This window comes from Rhodnius prolixus, unplaced genomic scaffold (genome assembly GCF_049639745.1).
Source record: "Rhodnius prolixus isolate KJV_2025 unplaced genomic scaffold, Rpr scaffold_4, whole genome shotgun sequence".
Lineage (NCBI taxonomy): Eukaryota > Metazoa > Arthropoda > Insecta > Hemiptera > Reduviidae > Rhodnius > Rhodnius prolixus.
In genome coordinates this window covers 9,369,288-9,392,341 of record NW_027411614.1, presented here as the reverse complement: position 1 = coordinate 9,392,341, position 23,054 = coordinate 9,369,288, and the positions used below count along the sequence as shown (strand labels likewise).

Below are 23,054 nucleotides of genomic sequence, written 5' to 3'. Positions count from 1 at the left end.
ATGGGCATTTTGGATTGCCTGCGTTCCTTCCCCCTTTTTTGGTGGAACCGCCCTTTTAATACAATCAATCTCTACGTTCTAAGAATACATGTTTTTTGTGATTCGTGAGCGAGCATTCCAACATATTTTCATGTATACTCATAACGGGTAAAGTATTTGACGGGATCTTCGCTTGTGATGGGGTTAGAACAACGGGGTAAATGCAGCTTGAGAAATCTTGATAATTGTGTAATAATGTCCTATTTATCCATAGGTACAACGGAATGTGTACATGAGTGTGTGGAAGAGATTGGGTATTTAGGAGAGGTAATATGTTTCTTGGACGATAAGCGAGTCGTAAATTCTAGGTATAACCTTGTTTTATAAATATAGGTATAGCTGTATTTAAAAGAATTAGTACCATCAGACAGACTGGCATATGTGGCCACGAAGTTGGAATGAGAGCGTATTTTTTTGAACTCAATACGCTCAGAGAGTTTCGGCAAGTGTACACACTCGAGCAAAATGGTATGGCGTTCCCAGTTATATCCGGTAACCAGTGTTGACAAATAAATCAGATCACTGCAAACATACCCTCACACAGAGATACATTCGCGATTGGCCTACAACTCGCTCTATCTCACTCGATATGTAGATAGATACAGTGAATATACAGAGGCTGAGTCGGTTAGTCCCCAGAGTCATTAACCAGCCAGCAAACACCTGGGGCGCCCTACAGAATCCCGCCTCCTATCTGTACCAACCTCCACCACTGGCTGACAAATATAACGCTATCCCTGGATCTATCATCCAAACTATTTATTGGCAAACAATACCCAAGTAAAACCTCTTAAACTCAATTTAACAGAACTGTTCAAAAGTTTATTCTTTTCTTTAGATTTTTATCGATGTTTTAACAAAACCTAATTTGATTGTTTAACCCAACATAACAGTAATCATTAAGATATTGCACTGCTGATTACTAAAAAAACAGAAATCAACTTGAGCGCATGCAATAACATAATTATAGGCGAATACGAAAAGCGGATACAACGCAGGTTTCTTGATCAGCACAAACTTTATGCTCCGTTTTGGCATTTAAAAATTCTGTATTTTTATTCAAAATCGATCTACCACAAGTGCTTCTTTAATGAATCATTAAATGACTTCCGTTTTTTCTTCAATTTTCTTTAAAACTGCTTCAAAAATTTACTTCAAATTTGTTTATTGATTGTATAAAACGATTCAGTTAATTAGCACTCCCAGGAGGCGGTTTTTATCCAAGAGCTTCTAAATTAAATATCAAATTTGACTTTCTGTAATTTTCCAATTTTAAATTATGCTGGCAAACTTTACAGAGAGACATACACATGCTGCTCAATTAGTAAAAACCACTTTTTTGGACTCAGATGGCCTTACAATGATTTTTACCGATGCAAAATCAATTTCTAAGATTTGGCTCAATCACAGTACTTTCTTCAGTAAGAGAAAGTAAACAAGTTATAAAAGAAATCTGCTAAAGTTAATCTTACAATAATTATTCAGATAATGATGACGTAATTAGACGTTCATCCGTACAAGGCTATTGAAATTTGCTTCGTTTCCACTCGGGTGGCCCTGTGTCGGTCACGTACCTCTTCTCGGATTTACAATTGACTGAAAAACTTGTTTTGACTTTAGTCTTGGAGAAGCTAGAAATCCAGAGAAGGTTATAAGATGAACTCAGGGACTCATAAGACTGGATTTTGTCATGAAGTGAGAACGATGAAGACCACATCATTAGGTTTTTTTTGGACATTCTAAAGGAGACTTTCAAAGAGGTTCTTATTTATGCCATTCTGACAGAATTAATTGATGATCGAAGAACTTATTGGCGCAAATTAGAAATAATTAAGGTACCATTTTTCATCAGGATTTTCAGAAAAACACATTTTAGGAGAATATTTATATGTTTCTGACAAATAAATAAATTGACTTGGATTTTGACTTGGAATAGTAGAAATGAGACTACAGAAAATTGTTCGATATATTTTTCGAGAAAGGCTGAAAAATTTCCTCTGTAAAGTCAACACTTAACCCTGATTATCGGAAAAGACAATGGTACCAAAATAGAACTCTAATTAAAGCCTTTTTCTTGCAAGTTTTCCTTTAAAATGCCAGGATTCATCAAGTTCTCGATCAAGTTACTTCTCTAAAAGTAAGATTGATAAGATCATGCCTCCAAACTGGACATAATTAAAGAATCTAACATAGGTTTAAATGAAAATTAGCTTTTCAGGAACGATTTTTTCAAAATAATATGTATTTTTTCATTTTATTGGAAAAGAGAGTACTCAAATTTAGCATTCTAAATTACCAGTAAATAGCAGGAAATGTTGATGTGCTGAAGACTTAAAATTAGGAAAATTGAAAACTTCTTTAAAGATTTTCATCCTAGTAAAAAATTTATTTATCCACCCATAAATAAAAATAAAATACTATATAAATTCACTTACAAGTTGGTTCTGGTAGGCTGTGACAGCGGTGAATATTGCTTCAGGATATACGAAAGTTTTATACAATTCCTGTTCTAGGTCCGTTATTGGTGGGGAAGGTCCATTTTCCGGCCTTTTCACTATGTGTATCCGGGGCTGGTATTTATGCATAGAATTCAGCACCAACTGTAACATAAATCAGAATATTGAATATATAGTAAAGAGAGGGTGGTAACTGCAGTCTGACAAACTTCACCCAGCTATGATTACTAAAGTATTTTAAATTCGAAAGATGTAAGTGCCTTTTGAGTGTTTAAGACTCAGTTCAATTTTATAAAGGAATCAGTAGGCTGATAAGGAACTGTAGCTGCTGTAAACCTAAGAATAAACTATTATTGTTTGATGATACAGTGACGCTGCATTGTCTAGTAACTGTTCATCCAAGTTGATGTGCCATTATCATTAGTGAAGCTGCAGTCTTACGGGTATCAGTGTTCATGACCAGCTGCCGACACCGATTGCTATGATAATTTTCATTTTGCGCCGACAGATCTACTAACCGCAATATGCTACATTATGATTTCAATTAGAGTCCATTCGCCTCTCTTCCTTGTGCACAGAGAACTCTCCGTAAATCTGTTATGATATTAAAGCCAGAGTGTGACAGCTACAGGGAAAAAAAAACCATCGCTAAAGTACAGAAATTACCGCTGTTCATCCACTAGTGCTAGAGGTGCATAAACTGTGCTTAAAGTTGCATTAGTGATGACTGAGAGATCAAACTATCTCAATAATGATAAAAAGCAAAATGGCGTTTGCTCCAAATTTTTTATGTTAACCTCTGTGTTGGAATTCATATTCTTTTTTTTTTTCTTTTTATTCTACATTTTTATTCAAAATCTTTAGTATTAACCATCTTTAAGTTCCTCAGTTTCGAAATGGGCTTTCCTGCAAATAACAAGGACATATCGTAAGATAGTATGACATTCAAATTTCCTAAAATCGTGCAGAAAATAGGTCTATGACGTTTATTTTACATATTTTTCAGAATTAGTGGTTTAAGTATTCCTTGTAAAGTATTGTTTGGGTATAATGTAAGGTTTCGTTATATGTATGTTATTAATGAGAATTAGGTACGAGTGTATATAAGTTAAATTTCTAATTTCAAGAAGTGTCACTTTTCTGAATAAATTCTATGAAAACTTAGGCGCCACGATAGCCGAGTGGTTAGAGGCAAAGCTCGTGAAGCTAAGGATGTATTGTGGTTACTGGGTTCGATTCCCAGTCTAGATCTTGGATTTAATGGTTAATAATATAGAATACTATAGTGCAGTTCTTGTGCATGTCGCCTCCCACCGTAACATCTAATTAGATATTTAGAGGTAAAGCCTATCTAAAATAATTAGGCATAACTTTACTGTTTATTAAAAGTTAGGCATTTTCAGTTTATTTTCAGTTTAGAGAAATTAATAAATTGTTTGAGATCTATTTAATGATTTTTACTGCATTATTCGATAATTAAAATTATTCAGTAATTCTCTGGGCTAGAATTCCTCGTTATTAGCGCTTATTTTTCCGTTCATCAGCATACGTTAAAATGTCTTGCCCATATTGGAAGTACATACTCTTTTACCACAGTATAACCATTTGTAGGGAATGTAGAAGTTGCTTTAAGGGCTGAAGGAAATGGTAAGACAGGCTTTGGTCGTAAGTTTGATATCAGTGGTACATATAGTAAATATAATGTCGCCCAGTCGTGGTATTTGGAACATAAAACTGAAACTAGAGAGAGAGAGAGAGAGACAGTGCGAGAACATATAGACGGCGGTATTGGATGGGATGTAGATCAAGATGGTCTACTTGAAGCTGCATATAGAGCTTTTGGTGCCGCTTTAAAAGGGACCTACTACTTGTATTTCTTGATATACCCAAGTAAGAAGCATACATTCCTCTTCTATGTGTATCTGAAAGTCATACATATGGAGAACTACTAAAATTTTATGTTCAACAACTTCCTAGACTGGAGGTTTGGGGATGGATCCGCTTCCGTTCTAGAGGATAAACTATCCAGCCAACCTGAAACACTTGGTATCTTTTTCCTGCTACTCTTTGGCAATGTGAACAAGATGTAGGAAAAAAAAACAAATATAGTTTCATATGTTTTCTTTCAGCCTTTTACCACAGATCTATCCCTTTCATCCCTTACGCTTGGCAGTTACAACCCTAAAGGGCACATGTGTTTCAGTTAAGAAGATGTATTGAGTCCACTAAAACAGACCAGTCTTGTTCCCTTCTACCGTCTACTCTTGGATGGCACTGTCATACAAGGAACATTCCTCTTTATACACACATATATCGCATTTCCGCGCGTACACTCAACTCAAATATATGTACTTTTATTTAAGAGTTGGCACAGCCCTTCTTGGCCGACCGCAACCAACTAAAGCGGTACTTTATCCTTTCAACAGCCACCTGCAACCCTAAAAAATATCATCAATATGTTTGTACATCTGTTATGGATGGATGCTATATTTGTTGGAAAATTATTATTCCTTTACGACGGTTTAGCCTCAGTTTTCCTTGTTTCTCTAAGTTCCTTTATTTTATTTAGTAAAATATATATTAGATTTTTTTGTATTTTTCAACTATTAGTGTGTTTTGTGAACTATTTTATGGAGTAAAATTTTTGAAATGGATTTAATGGATTATCTGACTAACTGTAACTTTGGTTTATTATAAACCAATATGTAAGAATTAGATTAAATTAGATTTTTTGTTGTTTTTTGCGCTCTCATCTCTTCCAGTCTAGTGATTTCGCGGCAATCATTTAAGATGTTGCAATAAATCGGTACATCGTATCATGGATGCTGCAAGCCTTACATCGCTGCGAATTTAAATATAATACAAAACTATATGATCGGCCGTTTGGTGGTTTCCCTCGTCACAGCATAGTGATGAGTCCTTCCTTGCCTTCTTCTCTTCTAATCTCTACTATGGTTTAAATTTTTGTGTTAATATTTCCATGTTCATTATTCTATCTTTTATCGCGTTCATTTATTCTTTTGCAGTATGCAAAGGAGTAAAGAGAGGGCAGCCGAGTAAATTGATAATTTGCAATTTATTGTTTTCTGCTTGTTTACCATACCGACGTCCAAGGAGTGCTTTTTTTCTAGTCCTTTCAAGAAATGCTGGATAAGATGTAAATGTCTGCAGAATAATACAGCTTTTTTTGTTGGGATGTATAAATGGCTGAAGTTTAAATTAAAATTTGTTGATGCACGACAAATTATACAAAATCTTTATACGGTTGTAAAATCAGGCACCACCTTAAGAATTCATTTAAAGATTAAAAGACAATGATTGTTGTTGACACCATGGTAGCTGAGGGGTTAGAGGCGAAGCTCGCAAGTCTAAGAAGTGTTGTGGTACTGGATTCGATTCCCAGCCTAGGTCTTGGATTTTATTTAATGGTTAATTTGAGAAAAGTACGTTTGCTGGTCGCCTCCGACCACGACGTCTAGTTTAGTAGCGGAACCAACCCTTACTTTTTAATTTTTGATTAAGAACAATACAGTGAACCAGCTATTTTGTTTTTACAGGTGGATTTAAAGGGCGAGTCATGAAGCTGAGGTGAGTTCAGATAATCTTTATTAACTTTTTTCTTAATCCAGTACAAATGTGTTTATATTCGATAATTGGGATAGCTCTATTCTAGACGGGAAATGATACCCGTTTTGCTGTTTGTCACAGTCAACTCAACAAATTTTGCAGAGAAACGCTGCCAGATCTTAAGTCCGCTTTTGGGACCAGTGATGCGATATTTATTACAAGAACACATTAAGCGAATAAAAAAAGAAAAGTTCCAGACTTCTACGATTTTTGTTTTAAAGATATTTTGTACACCCAGATAAAAATAATTTTCTCAAAAACTAAGCAGATTAAGTGTCGTGGAAATTGATTTTATAACGGATTGAAGTTACGTCGATCAGGAAAAGAATATTTGGTCATCATAAACGGTACGATTTGGTACATAGAAGGGAGCATTGACAGATGTTCGGAGTTTTTTACGATTGAAAAGTTGGATTTTCGGGAAGTATGAACTCTAGGCAGAACCACAGAATAATTCTACTCTGTGTTTCCATACACATAAGTAAAGTGTTACATAAGAGAAGTTTGTTCCCTAGAGATTGTCGTGATCTGTTGCCTAATAGTGTTTGGAGCTGTCTGTATCGTGGGTTCATTTCTTGTCGCTTAAGACGACTGTGAGGATTCCATGGATCTATGAACAGTCTAACGGACGACCTCAGAGTTTGGTTATAATATAGAGTAGGAAAATCTTATTTTTTGAAACGTAAAGAAGCACGCAGACACTTGCTTACATTTATTTTTATTCTCCACCTACAAAATCAAAGATTATGTTCTAAAGTCTATTTTTATTTTTAATTAAAAGCCGTGATCATTGGAAGAGTTTTTTCAGTGCACTGCCGGATTCCGTGCAGTTTTCTCTCGTTACAGACAATACTATCCATCACCGAATAGTGTGAGCTGTAAGAAGCTACTAGGAAGAGAAAATCTATTGGCCGGCAGCTGGATTCGAACCTGAGGTTCTTCTAAACCCTATTATGGCTTCCACTTTGCAGCAGCCCGGTATAATCTAATTAAACGTCTCAAAGAATTTACTCGCTTCCTCGGAAATGGTTGTCTTATGATAAATTAGAATTGAAAAAACTAATTAAAATAATGGTGTAAATTAGGTTATTTACGACCCGAAAACAAGTTGTAGCGCGTATATTTATTAAATTATTTTTTAAAAAGTAACCTTAAACTATTTGTAATAGTTTATATCCGGAAGTTTGAAGGGACAGCGAAAGATAACAGAAATCACCAACTTCCGGTCACATATACGTGAACATAATGTGCATCACATAAAATATGAAAAGGAGAGGCAGTCAGGCTTGCCATCTTTGTTATAATGGCCATCAGATCGGTGTTCCCTTTGTGTTCGGTGTCATCACAGGAATAAAAAATGAAACCAGTTATTACTTTATCTGATTTAGAATCCAAATAACAAACAACTTTCTGGGTTAATGTAGATTGCTTTCGTATGATGAGGGGATAGGAGAGTTGGTCAGAGAGGTGGCTAAGGGTAATTTCTAGAAGAATTTTTCCCACTTCTACTTCCGGCCCATAGTTTTTCTTGATCTTAGTTCTCAGACGAGTGACGAATTAATTATTGAATTTTCTTTCTATTTGTGAAGTAAATTGCATTTATTTAATTCTAGAGTTTTGAAAGATGAAAAAATTATATTTTTGAAATTAAGTTTTGCTATTTATTAGGCTATTAAGTTTTGGTCCACCTGAACTCTGCCTCTACAGATGCCTACCCATTCGTAAGGAGCGTTCCTCAAAGTTCTATCCTAGGTCCCATCCTGTTCATCACATACACAAATCCTTTTCTTAACCTCCTCATACCAATCTTGTCCTGTAGACGTGGTTTAATACACGATGTCATGGACTGTCAACACTATTACTAATAGACTCACTTTAGCAACAGACAATCTGACTAAATACTGCGCATGAATGGAAAAATCAAAATAAACCTTGAGAAAACTGACGCCATACTCTTTACTAAAACATAGGCTCTTCCTCAACAGACAAATTATTAGACAGAACAATACTCTGTTCCCGGTGGTCTAACCACATCAAATATCACGGCTTAACTTTCGACAACAAACTGGTCTTCTCTAGTCACGTTGAGCACAAAGTCAATTCCGGTAAACTGACTAGAAGACTACTACTTTTCCCTTTAGTCTCACGAGACTCAAAGATCTGCGCAGATTTGTGTAGAACAAACTCTTCCTGTACAAAGCCAGTTAACTTAGATATTGTCGCAGAAATTTGCGAACGGTTTCATTTCAGAACTATATGAAATATTAGATTCAATATTTATTTATTTATTTTTTACAAAAATTAATTTCAACTTTGCCACCATCAAAAACCCGCGCAAAGTAAAACAATTTGAATAATTCATTAACAATGAAAAGCATAAGGTAAATATTGACTCACATGTCCATGTTTATCCATTTCATTATTGGTAAGTTTCACTTTTTCAAAGGAAACCACTTGTTTACGTAACTGTTCGCCGGTGAAGGGTGAATCCGGATGTAAATATAGGCGACAAGGTGCCGGCGGATCTGCTTTGCCAGCCACCAGCCACGAAGAGCGATGGTAGGCATACCTATATCTCTTGTTGTCCACTGGTACTATGTCCATTAGTACGGCGTACCTTTGGTCTGGTCTTAGACCGTTAAAGGATACCCTCAATGTAGGAAACATTCGTCTGTAACAAAGAATACAAATTTATGAACATTTTTACCCTTTTGAACAAATGTTTGTACAAAGTTTGTTCAGATAGGGGTTACGGTCGTGCACATTTCTTTAGATTTAATTGAGTAAAAGATTATGTTATATTTTCTTGACAGTTTGATTTGTGCAAAAAACTTTGTTAATTTATATGGATTTTTTTTAGTTATACCTTTAAAGGATTCGAATCATTCATTTGACGGTATACTGGGTAATAATTAGATTAGTTCATGAGTTCTAAATCTTTGTTTTTTGTTTTAAATATTCTTTATAAGCAACTAAAACTTTATTTGTTCTTTAAATTTGTACAAAATACTCGTATATATCAAATATTGATTTGTATTTGGAAAACTCACGAACAGAGTTTCAAAATCACAAAATAGTATATCCGGAATAATTGAATGTCTGCACAATTACATTACAATAAGAGAAGGCAGAATGTCTAGTTCACTAAAATAACAAAAAATTATATATTTTAATGCACCAAGTTCTTGGCATGAGTAATAGATTCGATCAAAGCAGATCATAATAAAATTTAAACACAATAATGAGTTTTGTATTCATTAGTAATTTATTGCTACAAATAATAGAAGGAAAATGTCTAATAAATTTAGTAGAATGTTAGTAGCAAGTTAAGTTAGTTGTTGAATAGCATAAAAATAGCAATAAACTATTATAGAATAGAAGCCAAATGTTTATGAAAACAATTTCTCCATTATATTGTCTCTTGGGAGTAAACTAAGGCTAGAAGAACACGAACAATCCGTCCGAGCCGAACATAAAGCAATCCGAATACAATAGCTCTCATATTTTTTTTTTTTTTTTTTTAAACTAATAAAAATGCATTCTTCTCTTTTACACGTTCTTTTTCTTTATGCAGCTCCAGTAGTCTTAATAATTTAGTACGGAAATCTTAATTTTTTTTTTCAACACAATATTAACACAATTCTTGTAAACAGTGACTTCTTTTCGTTTTCTTTAATGTCATTTTTATTAATTTGCTGCCAGAATAAAAAGAGTTTCTATTGTGGGACGATTTAAAATTGTCCTTTTGTGTGCACATGGATTGTGTCTTGTATTTTTCAAAATTAGGTGTGGTGAACTGAACTTCTATGGAATCTAATAAAGTTACGTTTGCTTATTATTGCTTTTTATCATTTCATTTCTTCCTAGAGTGTTTTTTTTGTATCTTTCATTGTTAACAGTCGGTTTGATGAGCAATCACCTAATAATAGATTTAACTACTTAAAATTTGGTTAGGTTGGCAGTGCTGGATATATCTTTGATTTTACCCGTCTTAGGGTACGTTCACAACGGAGCTGTGAGCTTAGATGATAGCAGAGATGATAGGAGTGATGCATCAGCGCTTAAAGAAAAACATAATATATTCGAATGTGAGCGTGCACAACGAAGCTGCGACTAGTGACTCATACGCGCTGCTATAAACGAGCATAGATGATAGAATTAATTTTTTCATTTTTCTGCTAGCTGAACTCCAGTATCGGAGCTTCAAAATGGACGTAGAAAAATTATTTAGTGCTGTCTTTACTCATTATTTTTGGTTATTATTTTATTATTTACTTTTAAACAATATTTTGTTTTTTAAATCGTGCTTACATTTATTTTCATGTGTATTTATTTGTTTTTTCTCAATAAAACCATTACCTCAGAGTAATCACTAGTTTTTCTTCTGTGGTTATAGGATTTCCATGACAATTTTTCCAAAGTTTTCTTAATTTAGACCTTATTTTTTCTAAAATATAGTCGAATGTGGGTGGATCCATCCTCACATATTCAAAAAAACGATCCGGATAATTTCTAAGTTCCTTATATAAATGGTGAAATTCACCCAAAGTACTTCGTTTTTTATTTATGGGATGTACATGATATTTTCTAAAGCGTTTTTTCTTTAAAATATACCATTTCGTGGCTGCTGAACATAAAAACTCTTCTTCACTACTCGGACATGTTGCATGTATCACAGCTCCGTTGAGCACTCTAATCAGCGATTATATTTTACTCTATCAGTTATCATCTCTGCTATCATCTATGCTCACAGTTCCGTTGTGAACGTACGCTTAGGCTGGAAACATAATAGAGCGGCGAGCAAAGCGGCGATGATACCTGCTTCAAATCAAATAGACCGACGAGCAGCGAGCAAAGAGGTCGCGTGCACATAGTGACGAGTTTAGACGCGTTTCTCCTTTCGACGAGACAAGATGGAGGAACTATTTCTATATGAAAATTCTTCCTTGAAAAGTTTGGTATTTGCAGCAGCTTAGAAGCAGGAGCTGCAGTGTATAAACATATTTAGACATGAACTTGGTGAATTCCATCACCAACAACTTCGTGAGCATCCTGGCAAGATTCATTCGTATTTTAGAATCTCTATTTCAACATTTGATTACATACTAGCCCAGTGTAACCCCATTAATCCTAGCAGTTACTTTAAGGTAACAAAATAGAAATATATGCAGATAAAAAGAAATTAGTCAATTAAAAAAAACACAATAATTTTATTAAATCACTACTCCATGATTTGACGTAAATTAATGTTGTTCATCTGAAAAACTGGAGTAGTACGACGCTACAGAAGAAGGATTGGAGAATTCGTCCTGATCAGAAGTAGTAGGACGTGAAAATGTAATTTAATTTTGCCTAGTATTTAGATGAAAGTTAGCATTAAGGGATTGAGAACCAATTAAATGTAGCAAAAATTACCTGAATTCTCCATTAACTACTAATTGTTAATTAATTTAAACTATTAATTGTTAAAAACTGTTGTAGCTTCACAAATACTATGGTCCCACAGAGGTTTCTTTAAACAAACTAAACCAATAAATGTATCAATATCCATAACCTGTGAGCAATAACCTTTAAAAATTGAGCGCGATGAGAGCGAAGAAATCAAACATGTCATAACGCTTTGCTCTACTCTCTATAGATAGCGTTGCTCTATCTTCGCTTTGCTCGCCACTATGCGCGGTCCCATATGTTTACTTGTGTTTAATTTCGCCGCTTTGCTCTTCGCTATCATCGCCGCTTTGCTCGACGCTCCACTATGTTTCCAGCCTTAGCACACATATTGTATCTCTGACCGGTTTCAGACTTTTATCCATCATTAGAGGTATATTCTCCGGTGAATTGCGAACTTTTAACACGATCACAATTGCTGCCTGTTGAAACAGGAAGTGAAAGCAAGAGACTGAATGAATTTCTATTTAATTATGGCCGCCTCCGCCTAATATTTTTAAAAAGATAATAAATATATCAGAAGTTTTATTAAATGAAATCAGCTGATTGATTGTTGGGATTGTCCAGAGTAACAAAATTGGTTTTAATAATGGGTACATTTAAAGTGCCTTAAAGAGGAAGTAGGCGGCGAAGGAGTTGCTAAGAAATTATTACCTTGATTTAATGATAACATTGTAAGACCGGAGACTTTAAAGGAAAACAAAACTGTCTGAAGGTTCTTTCATCTGTAACCGCCCTGTAGCTCTCTATAAATACACAGGTGTTATTAACATTAGTGAGGAGCGCAAAAGATTAAAGACCGGCGGCGCTCCTCTTAAGACCCTACTATAGGAGGTAATATTCAGTAGCCGCGGGTTAATTTATGTCAGGTTATATAGATTTATTAATATTGTAAGTTTGAAATACAGTGCAGGTTTTAGAGGTATTGCTTTGCTGTGATATTAAAAAGTAATAAGAAACTGGTTCCAATGTTTTCATCTAATATAGTCAAGTGGTGTTTTGTCAGCGAAAACCAAAAAAACGGTTTACAAAATATTCACACGTTTTCTTCGCGACAATTTTCCTTTTTGGAAAGTGACAAATTTCCTCAGAATCATTGCCATTAGTAGGCGATACACAGGGCGTGGAAACCGTCTCATAATTTCGGAAAAGTCACGCTTCAAATATCTGGGGTCCGTTTTTAAAAGTCGTAGCGTTTTCACCTGTTATATTTATATAGATGTGTGTGTATTATTTAGGAGCTTTTGTAGTTTGAATATAAAGAATTACTTTTAATCATTTTTCTTGGTTGCATCAATAATCCATCAATGTCTTGATTAATTATAATTTAATTAAGAATACTATTTTTTTCTCGTTTCAATACAACTTATAATTATACACTTAAAATATTGATACGTCAATCGATCAATGAATAAAAGTGTAATTTTCTTATTAGGAATTTTCCTTCACATTGTCGTCCTTATTCTACAAAGACACCTCCCCAGTCACTTGAGTCCTGACTCTGTCACTGGAAGATCCAGGTAAACGAAGAAAAATCAAAATCATTAATATTTATCGTTGATTTTAGCCATCGTAACACACAAGTTTATTATATCCGTGACCAGTTTCAGATCTTCATCCATTGCCAGAGGTATACTCTCATTAATCAGTTTGGTGGAGAGAATTCGACTTTACTTATATTTCTATCTCGCCTGATCATAGCAACCACATTTTCAATAGATAGTATTCACCTTAAACCGGGAAAAAAATCTCCCTTCTCTTTATCTCAACAATAAACACGTTTCCATTGCGAATCAAGTGAAATATCTCGGCCTTTATCTGGACAAAAAGACTCGACCAAAAGAGATAGAGTGCGAAAAACCTGAAAAGGTTGCTTTTCGAATGCTCAGAATCTACTCTAACAAATAAAAAGAAAATTTACGCTGCCTTTCTGGCTGCAGAATGGATATGCGGAATTGAACTGTACCGAAAAGCCAAACTAATCTCAACCGATTCCAAACGCTCCATTCCGAATCCCGCTCCCGTCACTAAAATCAAGAGAAAATAATTATTTTAATTATTTTTTATTTGTAAAACTCATCGATTATGCCGATGTAACATTAAGAAGAATCAAATTAGTCATAAAGAAAACCTAAGCAGAAATATTAAAAATTGGAAAAGGAAGATACAATAATTTTCCCAAGAAGTTGATATAGTTTCAGTTTTTCAAATTATTATTTCCTAATTACAAAAAGATTTTAGGTAAATTCAAAAATAATATTTTAGAAAATGTCTATATGACGTAACAGCAATCGTTCTAATAATGTACGGCTCCGCTTTAACTCTGTTCATCCATTAGCAATTAACAAAATAATGCTACACTGATACGAAAACAAAAAACCTAAAAAAACAAACAGACTTGGAAATTGGAAAAATGTACAAATATTTTACGATTGACGGAGAAGAGAAGTAAAAATATCCATTCCAGTTGATACGAGCGAGTGGAAACATATGAACTTGCAAATATGAAAGTAATGACGTTTGAATCGCAGCGCAGTGGTTTTAGGGTTGTGAGCCAGTTATACTGTCTGTTACAAACGTTATATACGTATATTATGGTAGATAGAATTTTAGTGGTTTTCAGTAAAGCAGTGTGAGCGAGTCAGAATAGAGAGTATGAGGTATTGGCAGTTGATCTTCAAATGATTGGTCGGCATCATTCACGGCTGTTACGATCCTAAATATACGTGACTGTAACGGAGCCATCCTTCACTCCCAACCAGGCACTTTGGATACAAAAATAAACAAATATGTGTATATAACAGATTATTTTTCCATATATTGGACTTGTTATTCTGTGTCTCTGTTTGTAGTGCAGCTAATGCAAGGTAGCTGCTAATCAGAATTTAAATTTTTCTCATATCAAAAACCTCAAATTATCTTCTGATGTATGTACAACATTCAGAATGTTTAATGGTGTTTCCATCATTGAAAATAAACATGACCAAACATGATTACTGAACTAAACGGTTTTAAAGCGTAGATTTGTAAGTGGGAGATCTCCAATACGAATCCCGGATTCTAGCTACGTTGATCGTTAATAGTTCATTACTAAAACGGATGCAAGTCCTTCAGAATGAAGTTATTAGAATAATAACGCATGTAGCCTGGTTTATACGATAGGAAAGCAACATAAAAATTGTCGTAGTAATTTGAAAGATTAATTCAAGGAAGTGGTACATTCGATTAGTCTTATTTTGACCAAAATTTTATGTTATATTCCCTTAAAAATCGAAATCTGCACAATCGAAATTATCTTACGGGGAGTAAGATAAATTTTGGAAAAATACTTTTAGAAGATGTAGAAGTACTGAATCCTTAACAAACATTTTGACTTAAAGAAAATCCATCAGAGCGATCGTTTCGTCACTAAATTTCTCCGTTCTACATCTCCAATCACACAATACATTCTGATCTAAATATTCTCTAGTTTCTGAAATAGCCCAAACTCGATACATAAAACTCCACTCATATCTACACAGTCATTGCAACCCTCTGATCCAGAACACATCTACTACAACACTTCCTTCAAATCCACATCGCAGACTAATGTGGCGGTGGCGGCGCGACCTTCTCAACATAACGCCGACCTCCTGGTTGCTGTGTAAGCTTGCCAATCTGGCGAACTAACGGCTTCCATCACTGGATGGTCATCGTTCACTCCACTCACGCCCTTGGCGCACATATACGTGCTTGTGTATTTGCGCCATCCCTTAGCTCTCATCTCTTTTGCTTATTTTTTTTTTTTTTGCGCATCAACAGCTGAGGTTATTAGCGCCCGGAGCTTTTTCCAGTGCACTACTACTTGCTAAGTCCAGATGGCAGTGGCCTATGTATCAGTCCAGTCTGTTAAAAAACCTTTGCCAATTTGAAAAAGGAATGTTTTAACTGCACATTCCGGAGTACCAGAGATTTATTAATTAGAGTAGAAAAGTAAAATTCCATTAATGTGGTTACAAAAATTCAATTACCAAACTAGACATCCTTACTTACAAGCAATTTAGGGTGGAAACATATTATTACTCTCCTGTGGGTAACCATTAGGTTGTCACCTCCATTTAAGGGCTCGCTGTGTTCACAACCATCCCCTCAGCCATGTTTTGTACGTACAAGTGAAATATATTTAACAGTTACCAATAAACCGGTTGGGACGTCTCCGCAATTAGTATCTGTGCAAGCTAAATAAGGCGTGATTCTTATTACGATTCGTTCGCACAAAACCAAGTGTTTGGTCTCCCTTCTATTACAGCGATCAATGGAAGTTCACCAATTTTCTAATTACATTCTGAAATATAAAATGGACGCTGATTTAACAGACCTTGCTACCACAAACATAAAGGCAAATACACACTTTTGTATATACTAGCACAAAAGGTACCATTATCAAACTGTGATGTAATAAAATAGCCCACTTTTTTGGGGCCTACACCACACAGTCAGATAAATATCTAAATTGGACAACCTATACCCAAACTCCTGCAACCTCTGCCTTTGGCAGAGCCCCACTTCTTCTCATTTTTGAATACCCCGTATCCTAACATGCTTCTCAGGCAATATTTAATAAAACTTTTGTAATATTAGACTGTTATCGGAACTTACCGTAGAATAAATTTGAGGTAAGCTTTTACGAGTAGTAAAATCTCGTAGCGTTATCGTCTTTGTCGAACAGCGTGTGCACCTTTGCGAAGAGAACAGTGAACTATTTTTTAAATCTATAAATCTTAATGAAAAGTTAAATTAAAAGATAAAATTTTTATGTATTTTTGAAATTTAAACTATCTAGTTTTCACAAAAGGCTTTTTTCCCCAATTTAATGATGTCAAAATAACAATCATTACAGAGGGGTTGTAGAAGACCCTTGGCGATTCCTACCTGCCTGGAATATCCCTCATAAATTGGGGAGTTTACTTACATATATCATACGACCATACCACTCACTAGTCTCTGCTGGTCAAGATTTACTGTACTTCTAGGTCATCGAATCAGATCTAGAGCACTTGCTGACCTTATGCTTTCTTTAGAAGGCACGATAGGCTAGAAAACTGAAGGAGAGAAAACTAATGTTTATCCACGACAGATAACGTTTGAATGCTAATTTGCGATAACAGACCTCTGAAACATGGAGATTATTTGTAAAAAAGTGATTGATGATAAAACCGTGTACTTTATAAAAATGGAGAGATTATTTCTACTAGAACTTACAAGTGGTCAGCATCATAAGCCTGTTTTGGCAACAAGATCCGCGTTGTGCTCTAATCTAAATTTAGAGTTAGATTTAGATTTAGCTGTGAAAATTGATCAATATTGGTTACTAATAAATAACAATAAGACGTCATTATAGCTGGGCGGCCATAGGCTAGACCCGCAAAGGTGAGATGTATTGCTGGTTTAGTGGACTCGATTTCCCCGGTCTAGCCCTTAGATTTTAAGTAGTAAGAAATTTTTAGTAAAGTATGTCAGCTAGTCCAAGGAAACTAATTGTTAACTGGACGTAAAGTCCGCCTGAAAAAATAGGCAATACTTCTACTTTTTTTTTGCTCTAATAATTAATGATTAACAATTAATATTAATCAGAAGTTAAGTAAATGAGAAATTATGAATCTTAAAGAAAAATTATAGAAAAAATAAATACAATAGAAAATACAGTGCGTAAATAGGAAAATAAATTATATATATGTATAAAAATACGTGATAATCCATGATTCCATTTTTATTTTGTAATTGTTTCCTTAAATTAATTATGCGAAAAGTAAATTATACAGAGGCAAAAACTATTAAAAGAAATACACGTACATCAGTTTTACATACATGTAAATTATTGATGCATTTATGTATAGAAAAACATGGCTTCCGTTTAATTTATGTTAGTGCACATGTTATTAACAAAGTAATATATCAAAGAGGGAGTACCGCCTCCTGCAATGGAAGTATCCCGCCCGACTGGAGGAAGTTCTTTGGGTATGGTGCATAACTCTCTACTTCAAGGGAATAATTTGATTGAATAGATTCCAGGATTTAGTTTTTTAACTTGGTTTATTTTGGAATTTTGTTTTTCTTAGTTTTTTTGTGGCTCTTGCTTGAGCTTGATTCTTGTGGAAAATTTTGTTCAAAATTAATGAGAGTTTTCCTTCAGAGTAGATCATTTTCTCCACAAATGGTGTGCTGTTCGTACATGAAGAGCCGCTGATAAAGGCCAACACGTCTGTGCCCAACAAATATTTAAAAGGCCATTTTTGTATTTTTTGGGGGGGACTCGGAATCAGTGTTTGCAGTAGATCGTTTTACACGTCACAGTTTCTGATCAGCATCTCTGGGCAGGGAATTTTGGTTCAATTGTTATTTTCAATACGATGTAGCCGCAAGTAAGTAACACGCGTTGCCTAGGTGCCATACAAGTCGCTGGTGATATTTTTTTAAATTTCGGTTAATATACTTTTCGCCAGACTACTTGTCAAACGTTCGAAACTTAACCTACATAACAAAAGACTCTTATATCTACTGTTACTGCGACCCATTTGGTCATACGGCATCGAAGTATGGGGATCGACTAAGCGTTCCAATTCACTACGCCTCCAGGCATTACAGTCAAAAATATTTCGAAAACTTCTTAACGCTCCTTTCTATGTATCTAACCTTACTATCCATAATGACCTCCAAATCCCTTTCATTACAGATCTTGCTAACAGTCGTTTCTTCAAATTTCATTCCTCTACAGCAGCTCATCCTAACCCTCTCATAGAATACCTATCTTCCTTCACATTACCAGGTAATCCTCTAAGGAGATTGAAGAGAAGATGGCCTCGTGATCTTCTCTTATCGTGAGAGCAAAGCATGTTACTGGAGTGACACCACTGGGTGCCTTCTCCACTCATGATTTTCTTCTATTTCTTTTTTCTTTCACCATATTTGCTTGTTGCAACAACTGTTACAGTGGTAAATTACAATAAAAGATTTTTTTTAAAAAGTGAATAGGCATTTATTTTAAAAAATTACAAGCGTATTTCCCTGTTCTTTTATTTAAATGACAAAAAAAAATAACCTTTTTTTTCTTTTCCACTTAAATAATATTTCAGAAAAAAATCGTCCCACTTTGAGCGAGCATTACTCATCCCTCGGGACCTGTGACGCAGTTAGCGTGTTGAAGGAGAAATTCGGGCTTGAAGAGTGTAACTACTTTTGTAAATAGTAAATAAGGAAAGAAACTAGAAAAGAGACAGCAAGACTGGAGAGTCACTCATCAATAATTCCTCAATTTCCTTCATAGAGAAATGAAGTGAACGTTCGCCAGCGTTGTAAACTAGCAACACCAAACTAATATAGACTTTACCAGCATCCTACTTCTCTACTCCAATTCTCCCACAAATTAGTGAAATTCCCATGGGACATGACCAGGGCGCCAGGACCCTCGTTATACATTAAAACGGATCAAACATTGAAAAGCACTAGTTAAAATGAAGGCCGCAACACAATTCCCCCGCACGGCCCGGAAGTGGGCGAGGAATATGCAGTAGCTAAAATGCTGCGGTTTCAGAATGAATTTAGGAAGTTATAACCTGAAACTCGGGAGATTTTAGTAAAGGTTATAATATTGTAAAGTTTTTCCAAAATAACTTTACTTACACAACTAATGCCTGCCACTAGTTATTAAATATGTGGGTTTGATTAAATAATAAAACTCGCTAAAGTTGTAAGTAATAACCTGATTTATTCACACATTAACATTAACTAACATGAACATTTACTAGCAACTAACGCTATTCATTACAGTCACCATTTACAACAGTCACAACAGTTTACTGTTACTTACTCACTACGTAACGCCACAAAACTGTTCCACGACTGACCCCTGGTCCGCACTGCACCGAATTGCACTAGTCTCAGCTACACTAACACCGCTCTACTCATCAACTGACTAATTGCCCAACTAGCTACCACTGAAGCACTCCGCAACACTGACTCTCCAAGACTAACTCATAAACTTGACTAATAACTATAAACTCTAATAACTCCTTAAAACTTGCTTAAAAACTCGATTGAAACTTGATTAGAAACTCGTTTGAAACTCCCTTCTCCAGCGGTGTCTGCCTCCTTTTAACTGCGTGCCTCCCTCCAACTGGGACTGCCCTCCTCCAACTCTCTGAGCCTAAGTTTCCACGCCCTCTTGACGTTCATTGGCTGGAGAAAACATACTGCCACCACCTCAGCTGTGAGCCGCCTCCTCCCATTCTCTGTCTCTCTCCAACTCCGTCTGTCTCACTCTCACCTGTCAATCACTGGCTGGGAAACACATATGCCACCACCCCAACTGAGGCCTTTCTCTTAGCTGGCTTTTACACAGGTCACTAACTCCTTGTACAATCTAGGCCTTTCTTTTCTGCCACAAGTAGATACCGCCCCTTTTGTCTACACAGTGGTGGCCTGTTACCGGCTTTAGTCGCTTAACCCCTAGAACAATCTAGGCCTTTCTTTTCTGCCACAAGTAGATACCGCCCTTTTGTTCACACAGTAATGGCCTGTTACCGACTTTGGTCGCTCAACCCCTAGAACAATCTAGGCCTTTCTTCTCTGCCCAGGTCAACTTCGTTACACTGCCCCCCTCTTAGAACTGTTCGTCCCGAACAGAAGTCTCCTTCGTGACGTGCGGCAGCAATTGGTCCAAGTGCACCACCTTCATCTTGGATCTGGGCGTAGGTTGGATCTCGAACACCAGGTCGTTGAGCAGTGAGACAGTGGTGTAAGATCCTACCCAGCAACTTAGGAGGTTTTCCCTTTTTGCGGACACGCTTGTACGACCACACTTTCTCACCTCTCTGGAAAGTTCTTCCAATGACCCGCCTGTCACACGATGTCCTCGTCCGGTCGCTGTCCAGTCTCCTCCTGCCGCGCACCCCTCCACGTACAGCTCTCAACTTACGGCGAAGTTTCGCAGCACAGCTATCCACGTCCGTCTCTTCAGCTTCCAGGCTGCCAAATGCAAGGTCACCGGTTAGTCGACGCTCTCTGCCAAGCACAACGCTAGCAAGCATTCGCTTTGTGGTCTCTTGAGCTGCCGATTGGTACACCATCATTATGGGAGGTGTATGTTTATCCCAAATCTCCTGATGATCTTTCTTCAAAGTCCTCTGATGGCCTCCTAGGGTCCTGTAGCTTCGCTCCCCCATGCCGTCAGAGTGAGGGTGTAGCGGCGTCGACCTTGTCCTCCTGACGCCGAGGATCTTGTAGACCTTCGTTGCTGCAGCTGCCGTTGACGCGTCCTGATCTGCCAAGACGTGTGCCTCTGCCCACTTACTGACGTGGTCCATCGCAACCAGATTGCAGCGCATTCTTCTTCTGTAATCAGGAGAAGGTCCTGCCATATCGCTGGCTATCCTTTTGAGCGGTAACCCAATCTTGTCCTGCCTCAGGGCGCCATTGGTTTCTCGGCTGGTTCCCTTTCTCGCTACCCACTCGGTGCACCGACTAGCCCAGTCTACACCGTTCTCGTGGTAGCCTACCAAAGAGAACCGCCGCCTCTGCTTGGCCCTTGCCCTCTTCACTGCAAACTGGATCCCGGTGTTACCTCTGTGGATGTCCGATAGCCCTTCTTCCCGTTTCGATCCTGGCAGGAGTACTTTATCTCCCTCTTCTTTCCTCGCTGTCCTCGCTTCAAGGCTCTCTTCCACAACTGGTATAACAAAAGTTCCCTTACCTTGCTCTTTCTCTTCCTGTCCGCTGCAGTTTTCTATGCTTTCTTCTTCCCTTGCAGCTTCCTGAACTTCTACACAGCTACGTCTCCCTTTATCCTGGTCACCTTTTAAGTCTGACCTGCTGTCTGTATCATCCTGGCTGCCTTCGTCTTCTTCTTGGATGTTGTTTGTTTCTGTTACGCCCTCAATTTCTTCTGGCATCTCGTTTACTTCCCTTTTTATTTTCCTTATTATTTCTTCTTTCATCTCAATTTGGCCTTTTCTAATGTTTTTCACTTTTTCTATCATCTCTAACTGGCCCTGCTTCAGGTTTTCATTCATCTCCTTCATCAGTGCTATTAACTCCTCCATGCTGGGCATCTTAGTACTCACGGGCATATAATACTCGTCAGTTCTCTACAACTTTCCGGCAATTCACCCGAACTAATAAAATCAGCACTTACTCGTCTAGCGGTTTTACTATATCCCACTTCTGACACCAATGTAAAGTTTTTCCCAAAATAAAAAAAACTTTACTTTCACAACTAATGCCTGCCACTAGTTATTTTATTATGGGTTTGATTAACTAATAAAACTCGCTAAAGTTGTAAGTAATAACCTGATTTATTCACACATTAACATTAACTAACATGAACATTTACTAGCAACTAACGCTATTCATTACAGTCACCATTTACAACAGTCACAACAGTTTACTGTTACTTACTCACTACGTAACGCCACAAAACTGTTCCACGACTGACCCCTGGTCCGCACTGCACCGAATTGCACTAGTCTCAGCTACACTAACACCGCTCTACTCATCAACTGACTAATTGCCCAACTAGCTACCACTGAAGCACTCCGCAACACTGACTCTCCAAGACTAACTCATAAACTTGACTAATAACTATAAACTCTAATAACTCCTTAAAACTTGCTTAAAAACTCGATTGAAACTTGATTAGAAACTCGTTTGAAACTCCCTTCTCCAGCGGTGTCTGCCTCCTTTTAACTGCGTGCCTCCCTCCAACTGGGACTGCCCTCCTCCAACTCTCTGAGCCTAAGTTTCCACGCCCTCTTGACGTTCATTGGCTGGAGAAAACATACTGCCACCACCTCAGCTGTGAGCCGCCTCCTCCCATTCTCTGTCTCTCTCCAACTCCGTCTGTCTCACTCTCACCTGTCAATCACTGGCTGGGAAACACATATGCCACCACCCCAACTGAGGCCTTTCTCTTAGCTGGCTTTTACACAGGTCACTAACTCCTTGTACAATCTAGGCCTTTCTTTTCTGCCACAAGTAGATACCGCCCCTTTTGTCTACACAGTGGTGGCCTGTTACCGGCTTTAGTCGCTTAACCCCTAGAACAATCTAGGCCTTTCTTTTCTGCCACAAGTAGATACCGCCCTTTTGTTCACACAGTAATGGCCTGTTACCGACTTTGGTCGCTCAACCCCTAGAACAATCTAGGCCTTTCTTCTCTGCCCAGGTCAACTTCGTTACAATATAAACACCGTGTAGTTTTGTGCGTGTGTACAAAGCTTTAGTTACGTCAAAAGCATTAAGGCATTTGTTATAAAGCTTCTGTGAGAGAATGCCCTCCGGTTTGGTATTCTGTGTTGGTAAGTAATGGGGAGTAGTGTCGCTGAGGGAGTTTTACAACTGCGTACTGGTGATATTGCTCTCTCCTTTCTGGCAGTGTTGCCACCCCCTGAACTCTCATACACAAAATATACCAATGTCATTTCTCGCTGACACCATGGACCCCCTTCACTG

The 23,054-nt window shown here is 36.9% G+C and overlaps 1 protein-coding gene across 1 annotated transcript in view; it reads right to left on the bottom strand.

Moving 5' to 3' along the window:
* LOC141455705 (T-box transcription factor TBX20-like) overlaps positions 1-23,054 on the bottom strand; it is an 88,563-nt gene that overhangs the window by 25,979 nt on the left and 39,530 nt on the right. The window contains exons 3-4 of the mRNA XM_074130972.1: positions 8,520-8,793; positions 2,475-2,639 (exon numbers count right to left, since the gene is read on the bottom strand). Coding sequence (XP_073987073.1) covers positions 2,475-2,639; positions 8,520-8,793 — 439 coding nt within the window. The remainder of the gene's footprint in view (positions 1-2,474; positions 2,640-8,519; positions 8,794-23,054) is intronic.